Source organism: Oryzias melastigma, linkage group LG5 (assembly GCF_002922805.2).
Source record: "Oryzias melastigma strain HK-1 linkage group LG5, ASM292280v2, whole genome shotgun sequence".
NCBI lineage: Eukaryota > Metazoa > Chordata > Actinopteri > Beloniformes > Adrianichthyidae > Oryzias > Oryzias melastigma.
Genome location: NC_050516.1, coordinates 36,667,328 through 36,677,637, shown reverse-complemented (window position 1 = coordinate 36,677,637; position 10,310 = coordinate 36,667,328). Strand labels below are relative to the sequence as shown.

Here is a 10,310-nt window from a genome sequence, read left to right as displayed (position 1 = left end):
CGGAGGAAAACAAACATCTGAGAACATGAATGAACATGATGAACATGATGAACGTGATGAACATGATGAACGTGGTCAGGATGAACGCTCGCTTTAGCTTCGCTACCGTCAAACGTCACAGTGGATCAGGTGAACCGTGAGCCCAGAAACCATTTGGCATTTCAATATTTGGCGTTTCTGTGTCCCGCTGGCGGCGCCGTACCGACGTTAACTTTAATTCTTCTGATTTCAATGACTATTTACAGACCCTGGAGGGCCACTGTGCTGCCCTGAACATCAGGTGGAGGAGACGGCAGGTGTAGCTTATTCTCCACAAAAACAAAAGCTGAGAAGTCCTGCAGTCCGACAGAAAGCAGGACGGCGAGCGGCGCCGGTCGGTACACCTCACTGAATGCTGGACATGCAGGGATATTTCCAACATTAAGGCAGCTGAAGCTCATTGGCGAACAGAAACGGAAGGTTTGATTGGTGCTCATCCAGGTCTGACGTTCAGCAGCTCTCAGACGGCGTTTCTTCACGCTGGAGCTCTAGATCTGCATGACGGTCATGAGAACTCTCCTGCTCCTGATTGGCTGAACTCAGACCCACAGACTGCTGCACCGGGAGAACAGAAGCACGCCGGGAGGTGGCGGCTTCTTTCACAGGAAGTCTGAGTCTAAACTACACCTGGAGCTGCTGCAGAATCTCCGCCGTCTCCTCCTGGAAGTCGAATAAAACCGATCACACAAGAACGTTCAGAGGAGAATAAATAAAAGCTTTAGTGTTTGACTGCAGGAGGAGGAAGAGTCTTCTGTTTCCTCGTCTCATCGTGGGAATAAGAATCTAAACATCATCTAGAGGCATTATGGCGTACCGCGGTGGGAACCGCCTCCTGCGGCTCCAGAAAGGTGTCGGGTGGGAGGAGTCAGTCCTTTCTGATTCTTCCTGTTCTGAGGAGGTGAGAGAACACCCACGCCGAGGCACTGTGAGGCCGGATGAGGGCCGGATGGGGCGTTTGGGGGGCAGGGGGTGCATGTGGAGGGGGTCGAGAGGGAGGGGCATCTATGCGTAGATCTCTGTGGTGGGGGCTTTCTTGTAGATGGGTTTCTTCCCCAAATCGTAGCTTCCTTCATCCTTCTTCTTCATGCGGTAGATGAGCAAGAGGATGAGGAGGACGGCGAACAGCAGACTGACGGCGCCGCCCGCGATCAGAGCTGGAAGAGAACCAGACAGGCGTGAGACTGAGGGCTCGCCATCAAGCTCGCCATCAAGCTCGCCTCACTCCGAGCCCACGGTCAACACGAGTGATTTATGACCTGAACACCATCTGCACACGTTTGGGTTTTACCTGATTCATGTAGTGACTTCACATGATAAACAAGTGAAAATATTTAGGATTTTTGTGATGATTCATAGAAACGACTCGTCTTTGATATGAACTCAATGAGAAATATACTGTGGATGAAATGTGGTTACATCACTGATCTTAAGGATCCTTAAGAACCTGAATCTGTGATCGTGGGGTATAAATCATTAAAAAATAATAATAATCGCGATTAATCGCCTTTTTGATAGCTTCATTATTCACCAGCCTCTGATTATCTGCAAATAATCATAATATGAAATCACACACAAAACTGTTCAGTAACACGATTATTTTAACTCTTTAGGGACCTAAAACTTTGAATTTTTGGTATTTTCAATACCAAAAATTAGTCATTTCTCTATGTTATATTCACACACTAGACATAAAATCATGAAAAAAACAGAAAATTAATCAACAAACTGTTTTTACAACACAGAATGAAAGTTTTAGTTGTAATTTCATAAAAACTACAAGAATAAATTTAGTCAACAGACTAGTCGAGATGTTTTTGAATGAAAACACTAAAGTCGCTCCAGGCAGAGAATAAGAATTTCTCTCTGCTGTTTATTTGACATTTTCCAGTAATTTCTGTTTTTCTTTTTTCCTCATTTTCTTTATCGTGTTTGTGAAAATGTGTTTTTTTGGGAGAATTTGGATCCTGCTGGATTTCAGGTCGGCTCGACTGGGATCTACACAGATGGGATTATATAAGTTCACTTCCTCCCGTTGAAGTGATCAGCTTGTGATTGATTATGGAATATGCGTCTATTTTATCTATTATCCCCGAATGCTTTACTTAAACCATTTAATGAATCCACTCAGCAGCTGGTACCGGTACACCAGTCGGCGCCGTGGCGTTCCTACTGACCTGCCAGGACCTCCGTCTTGTTGAGGATGCTGTCCTCGCCGGCGTGGGACATGCTCACGTTGGACTCCCTGCTCTTCTTTAAGCCGGGGATCTCGTTGCTCTCCTTGATCACATCCATCTCATTGATGGTAGGGAGCACTGGGGGGTCCAGCTCAGGGATCTTATTGTCGTTTATGTCAGGCTGTAAATGATACAAATACATGAGCAACAAGACCTCGACCGGATGCTGAGGAAGACCAGATCCTGAGGAAGGCGTCTTACCCGGACTGACGGTCTGGACTTTGCAGTCGGAAGCTCGGGTGTTTCTGTGGAAACACGTTTGTTCAGCTTCATGTCTCAGTCAACAATAGAAGTCAGTGAACCGTCAGGACCAACCTTCATCTCCAGATCCAGAGAAACCATAGCTGTCGTAGTCTTCATCGTCGGTGAAGCTGAAGTCGGCGCCGTCCTCAGAGTCTCCCGATGCCTCCAGGTCGTCCCGGTGTGTCGACATGCCGATCGCCGCCGTTGACTTCATGGGCATCCATGTCTCCGTCTCCCTGACCTGCTGGGGCAGCAGAGGGCAGAGGGGGGGTTCAGGTCTAACAACTCCACCTTCAGACACCAGCAGAGACGGTTCCTGAAGAAACCGCAATCACAGCCGACTCTGAAACCACAACGCGGTTTTCCAAAGCAGTCCGTAGCTGCAGTTACACGTGTGGACAGTCTTTAATCGGATCAAAGATCAGAACAGAACCGTGTTCTGGTTCCTGAAGCCTTCACTCATCAGGTTAGGCTCCAGCAGCCTGTGAGTCTGAAAGGGACAAACGGCTAAAAAGATGAATGTGTTAAAGCAAAAACTTTATCAGATCATAACAAACGTTTTCATCCACATGTTGGACCAGAATGAACCATTTCAGGTGCACAGAACTGCCTAAAATACCAGAAACAGTTACAGAAGAAGTAGAGACTTTCAATGCAATAGAGCACAAACGATTAATTTAGTAGTCGACCAATCAGGTCATTCATAGACTGGATGTAAAGCTCACATCTTAACCATCATCAGCTTTAAACTAACTAAAAATAAAGACAATTAGGATGATAATTATAATAACCTTTAATGAACCGAGCAGCTTCTGTCCTTCATTAGTTTCTGGGATTAAAACAAGATTCAATAAATGAAGTCGGCATCTGAAACAAGGAACAGTTCTTTAAGTGTTCTTGGTGCTGAACGCTCAAAACTTTGTTCAACTTCACTGCACTGACTCCATAGAATAAAGTAACAACTAATCGACGTCGATTGGTCGAGTGATCGTGGCAGCGCTACCTTTAAGTGTGATTTAATTATTCTTAAATGACTTTACACAGAATTTCTTGAAATACGTGCAGTTATTCATGGACACGAGTTTGATTAATACACAACAACATTTAGCCTTAGAGGTGCTTAAGATCTGAGGGCAACGCTATGATGGGATTGTTGGCTGCACTAAATATGTGGGAATAACATCAGCATCATAGTCTGGACATGATTGGTAACAAATTCACATCTTCAGTCGTTTGCAGTTTCTCAGGATGGCAGCATTTCTACATCCAAGAGCTTCCAACGGCTCTCACTGGAAGTCGCTCCGAGACGGTTCTCATGAGTCCAGCGGGTCGCTCACAGAGCAGCCGGACGGACCGCGGTTGGTGTTCTTATTGATAGTTCACATACAAGTCGCAGCCCTGACCAAACTATGCAAAAACCTCCAAATTACACTCCAAAAACGACGGTCTGCCGTTTTTCTAGAGAAGACGGGCACAGCGACCGTGGGGCGGCGGTGGTCACGCAGGCCGTGGTCATGGCTGCTCTGATCCGTCCTCTGAGGAGTCAGAGGGACAAACTGGAGACTGAACCAAAGTCCACCAGGAACTGCAGCTTCAAACCATCAAAGATACTGTCGTCCATCTACCTGCTCCAAGAAACTGTCCCATCAGACCTCAAACAGTCCCTTACTTCCTAAACCTTCACTCATCACAGCTCAGCAACAGGAAGTTCAAGACTTCTACTGTCCGCTCCAAAAGCACCAAACCACCAGGATCTGAAGGCGGAGTCGACCCGCAGCACCAAATATGGACATCATGAGTCGTCTTGGGGGGCCTTGATGTTCTGATGCCTGGAGGGGGAGTGTCTGAAGGTAATCCTCTCTTTGCTTTGAACAGTGCTGGAGCACAGGAGGCTTAAACAAAAGGACCCCCCAGTCTGTCCGAGTCCGAATCTCCCCAAAGACTCGTCCACCATCCTGAGAGCAGGTTCTAGACACAGAGGACACCTCATCCCTCTCACGCTACCGTATCTAAGGTTGATTCTGAGTGAAGGACCGTGATTAGACAGTAAACTTACTTAAAACATTCAAGAACATTTTCTAAGCACCTTTTCAACTCTTTCCACGTCGAGTTGTAAACTTTCCAAATTGTAAAAAACTTCTAAGTTTGCCAAATTGTTTTTATAGTGAACTAAATGTGTGTTCCTCTGCACACGTCACCAAACCACGACATCAACAGTTTTAAATGTGTTAGAGGTTTAAGATCTACTGAGTCGTCAGTCCGTCGGCTGGAGTCGGAACATCAGGACATTTACTGGAGATCATAAAAGTTCAGAAATGTCATGAACACGATTCTCAAAGTGAACATGAATTTAAGATTACACCACAAACATTTATCTGTGAGGTTCTAAATGAAACTTCAGCTCGTCATCAGAAAGTAGGCGGGGCCAGCTTCACTTACAGGTGGTGAATTTTCTCTGAGCCTCCTGGTTATACAGTCATTTTACACGGGAGTTTCCAGCATTATAACAGCTCCGCTAACAGGAATTCATTCTAATGTGAGCGATACCCACAATCCCGCAGTGAAATTCAGGTCGTTTGAACAGATGAACTACCACAACATGGAACACAAAGAGTAGGACGCCCATTATTCTTTTCTTTGTTGCATCACTCCTGGCCAATGACTGAGGAGATCTTTAGTCACATGGTTTTGTTTCTGGAACAGTGAAGTCCCTTCGACAACAGTCTGGATACAGACCCAACACGAGCTTCAGGACTCGATCTGGACCAGACCTGCCGACTCTTTCAGTCTGAACACACTCCGAGTGATCAGATGGAGTTTTGTTTTTTTACGACTCCTAGCTGCAGGACAGAAAAGCCCTTGGTGGTTTCAGCTCAGAGTTTGGGGCCTGCAGGTCTGAGGGAGTCTCTGTTGGATGAAGCTGAGTCAGGAGGAGTTTCCTGTTGGAGCAGGTCTGCCGCGTCACGCCGCAGGAATCTTTCCACCTCACTCCGTCGAGCGTGACTCACACTTCCATGTTTGCTCCCCCAGGCCTCCATCTTCCCTCTAACATTCACGTCTAGCTTCTGACAGTCGGTCGGCTTCATTTACTGGAAGACGGAGTTTAATGATTACGTCAAAGGAAAGAAGAAAAAGTTATGTGGTGAGAAATGGGAGAAAGGGAGAAGCGTCTCAGTAAGATTTGTTTTAAACACCTTGAAATAAAAAAACCAAGCAGACAGCCAAGACTCGTTTCATATTGCATGCTAACGTTTTTAACCAACATCCCACAATCTAAGTGTCTTAGAAAACAGGACTTTCAGAGTCAACACTGCAGAGCGCAGCAGCAACAGAAACCTCTAAACATCTTCTGCAGATCACAGATGCATTTGAAAATCTTAGCTGCTTCTTTCCAAACCAGTGTTTACTCCAAAACGTTACCGCGTACATGCTAACATGCGTGTTAGCGCAGTGATGCTACTACAAACAGTAAGAGTGTGCAGGTTATCTGCAGCTTCTCCGTGAAATCCATTTCCTGTCCAATGAACATCAGCAGCCAGACGGCAGCAGACAGGTGGATGTCATGAACCAAAACCATAAAACACGGTGGACAGAGGAACCCACTGATCCAGGTGTACACCCCCAACCTTCTGATTGATGGAAAGAAGATCTAATCGCCACCAACAGAAAGACTCTTGGTTTGGTTAAAGCGCCAATCGTTTGGCTTCTTTATATCATAAAATCATAAAAGATCAAAAACCCTCCAGAGTGAACACTCACCTGAACACAGGTGTCAGCTCACCTATGGACTAATGTGTGACAGAATGAAGACTTTACGTGTGTGTGTGTGTGTGCTGCAGTTGTGTTGTGTACATGTTGACACGTGTATGTGTGAAGATTTTTGGAGCCAGCAGGTATATTTGTAACATTTGGGTGTGTCTGTGTTTACAGGCCCCGCCCCTTTAGACGACCATCTGCACCTGACAGTAGTGATGATAAACCTCCAGACACTGGTTGCTTTGTGCTTCTAACTCCTCCTACTTCTCAATCATCCTCCAACTTCCTTGACCCCTTTTTTCTCTTATCCCTTGTCACTCTCTTCTTCTCTTCCGCTCATTCCAAAATCAAATGCATATACAAATAATCAATACAACTAAAGTTTGTCCTCAAGTACTAAAGGGGTTTATATGAATGTACACCTCCTGTGTTAGGAGACTGAAACGCTCTATTCTAACAGGAAAATCTGTCCAGCACAAGATCTTCAGCTCGGATCTGTTCGCTCAGCTGTTGGACACGTTTAAAAGAAATAAAATCTGATCCAGTTCAAATCCTGTAAATGTATCAGTGAAATAATACGATTGTTATTATCATACAGAGTTACACGGACTCTGTGTTACATGGTTACTTTAAAAACATTTCCTTAAACCAGTTTGGAGAGTTCATATAAAGATGATCATTTAGTCAGAATGTAAGTTTAGGTCAACTGAGCGTTAGCGTTAGCATTAGCTGTCCTATGGGAAATCCCATTCAACATTAGCATCAAGCCTCTATAGACGTCTTTACTGTCAATGACAAACATTGCTGCAACTATGACGTTTTCAGGAGTTTAGTTATGATTCCGTATAAAAATGAATCAGGGAAAAAACAAAAACACTTTATCAAGCCATCATTTGTCCACTGGACCGTCTGGACCTCGTTGGTTTCTAGGGAGTTCTGGCCCGCACAGAACTACCGAGAGGGGGCGGAGCCAACAACAGCTGCTTCAAAATAAATGAAATTCTAAAAGATGACCATGCTGCCATCATGTTTCATCTCAAACATGAAGGAGAACCTGGAGTTTGTGTTACATCCATAACTTATGCTGATTTAAATGATAAATAAGCAAAAAATTCAACCATTCTTACACAAATTCTCACTCCTGAATGTCAACACGAGAGGACGATCAATTATTAAACCACCATAGACTTCAAAAACCTCATGAAGAAAAAAAACATTTGTAGAAAGATAAGACTATTTACAAGATACGACAGAGACATTTATATTTTGGGATAAAATGAGACTAAATGGAAATCTTTTGATACCTTTTGGTTTTTATTGAGAACTCCAGCAGAGTTCACAGGGTTAAACTTTCAATGTTATGTTTAACTAGAAAGCAGCTCCAGAGAAACTGGAAAGTCTGAAACTGGAAAGGACAGACTTTAGCTTTAACTGCATTCATATGATTCTCGTTCTGCCAGAATCTGCAGCACTCCAAAGGAGAGAAGGAGATCAGATTCTCGCCGCTCGCCATCACTGGCAGGAAGGACAAAAACCTTCTCTCTGTGTGCCAACATTCCTCAGCCCAAAGGGATTTTATGGGCCAGCGGACAGCAATGCAGGAACCTTTATTACGTCCTAGTCATACTATTTATCATGGTCCCTCCCTCCACGCCATCTTTTAACCACGCAGCCCTCCAGAGCGCGCAGTCATCCCAAAACAGCCTCATTCTCTTGCTAATGGTTGGGGGCCAAATGCAAAAACAGTCGCATTCCAACAAGATCCAAGGAAAAGACTCGACCCCAGAGCTGCAAAGGCAACACGCTGTGGTCTGCTGGTGCAACACGGATCAAGTCGTGAGGCAAAGAAAACGCAGTTTCCTTCCACCAACGACCGCAGTCCCGCCTCCGACTGGTTAAACGCACGACGGAGTTTCTGAGCTCTGGTTTCAAACTAACATTAGCATTCCTTAATTCTTATCCTTGTGAAAACTCTACACTGATCTGATGAACCTTCTCCTAGACAAGATTACCATCAGAAGAACCTCAGATAACTCCAGGATGAAGTTGCAGTTGTGGTGATTTTCCAGCTCCGCTCCAATCTACGGTTGTGCAGTCACATACGTGTTTAAACTTGTGACCATACAAGGGCAGAGAGTGTTCGGAATGGAGGCCAAAGGAGCAGGAACAGCTAAAAACCACAGCTAGAAACGGAGTCAGAGCTTGAGGTTTGCCTCATTAAGCACAGCTATGGTATCAGAAAATACACATCCGATACATTCCTCAGCTTCACAACACAACTCCTCAGCTTCACAACACAACTCCTCAGCTTCACAACACAACTCCTCAGCTTCACAACACAACTCCACATTGTGTGTTTCAAAATACGGTTATTAGCATTCAGAGCGTTTTCTATTGTGGCGCAGAGGAACATTGTTACCAATTAGATGGAAGAGGCCACATACCAATATTGACCTCAGTGTGTGGGGAGATGAAGGGGGGGGGTACAGAGACCAAGAATCCATCAGAGTGAAGAGCAGGAAGAATGTAAACACAAACCATCAAGGACATCACACATGGAAGGATAGAACAGAATCTGGAGCCAGAAATGGCTCCACAGCTTCAACCAAAATGTCTAATAAAGACCAACACGGGTCAAATTCCAGAAAGAGGGGCGGGAAAACGGAATGGAAGGTGATCAGGTTGAGCACTTTAAGAAGAGCAGTCACCAGAGTGAAATACAGGAGTTACCCAGCAGGACAGAAGACCTCTTGGTGATGCGCGACGGGATATTTGGTGTTTATGTAACCAAAGTCTCAGGCGGCTCAGTCTTCTCTCTCATCGAAGGATCGCTGATTTTAGATCAGAGAATTAGACTGAATTGTTCAAAATGAACAAAGATTGAAAGTGAATCGAATCGACGACTACAAACATCAAGTCAAAATGAACCGTTACACGTCTACCAAATCCCACAGACTCCTCAGAGAAATAAACCGCTGTTACTCAGGTATTCTAGTGTCAGAATGAACATTCTCACGCGTGTTTCTGAACATGATATTTCTTTATCACAAGTTATTATATGTACGGCTCAATGACAGCATGTGTCCACTGGCCACGATATACAAAGTAAAGTGCATTTTCAGTTATACTCCGATTAAAATTGTACAATATACATGTTTCTGTCGTCCACACGATATGTATCGTCATATCGCCCAGGACTCGTATCTGCAGTCCTCCAACAAAACAGTGTTTCTGTTTTTCTGTGTCTCTTATTGGACGTTTCCAATGTCAACAGGAAACATGGATTCTGCCAAAGAAAACTTATTGAAAGACGCTTTGTTTAAAATACTGCACAGATTTGGCCTCAATGCAAAGTCAGATTTCTGTTCTTTCTGTAATTTCACTCTGAAACTGTAACGCATCAGGAACTGTGAATATTCAACAAAAACGGTAGAAGTGAACAAACTCATCCAAACTAACGTTTATGGTGATTTCAACCCAAAATTATTTTTTTTCTCCCAGTTTCCGCTTGGGATCAATAAAGCGTCTGTTTAGATTTTATGTAGTGAATCTTATTCTCCTTTAGGGCTGAAAGGATCAGTCGACTGATCAGGAATAAACCAACTATTAAAACATTAGACGACTAATTTAATAGTCGATTAGTCATTACACTAATGATGGTTAAGATGTGAGCTTTATATCCACTTTATTCATGACCCGGATAGTCGACTAATCGGAAAAAATAATCAGTGATTAGTCGACTACTAAAATAACCGTTAGCAGCAGCACTTTTCTTACATTTTTCTACATTTAAATCCACAGTAAACGTTTTTTTCTGTTTCATTCAAATAGATTAAATCATGTTTTGATTAATTCCAGAAGCTCTGACTCTAAAGCTAACAGTTCTCGTAACCATCTTTGTAAAAGTCTAACATCTGTAACTGTCATTTCTATTCCCTTGGTATGCATGTTTGTTTGTTTATTCTTTTACTTTTCCGTTTCTTCTTCTGTAAAGTTTGATGTTCTGAGAAATTAAAGTTAAATCCAGAGTGACACCAG

At 43.9% G+C, this 10,310-nt stretch overlaps 1 protein-coding gene across 2 annotated transcripts in view; it reads right to left on the bottom strand.

Annotated features, from left to right (window-relative positions):
* Positions 1-280: 280 nt before the first annotated feature.
* sdc4 (syndecan 4) overlaps positions 281-10,310 on the bottom strand; it is a 10,961-nt gene continuing 931 nt past the window's right edge. Inside the window, exons 2-5 of one of the 2 annotated variants that reach the window (XM_024270847.2) lie at positions 2,589-2,760; positions 2,475-2,518; positions 2,214-2,394; positions 281-1,193 (exon numbers count right to left, since the gene is read on the bottom strand). In XM_024270847.2, the coding sequence (XP_024126615.1) occupies positions 1,042-1,193; positions 2,214-2,394; positions 2,475-2,518; positions 2,589-2,760 (549 nt within the window). In that variant the 3' untranslated portion in view covers positions 281-1,041. The remainder of the gene's footprint in view (positions 1,194-2,213; positions 2,395-2,474; positions 2,519-2,588; positions 2,761-10,310) is intronic. The other variant, XM_024270849.2, reaches the window with a different exon arrangement.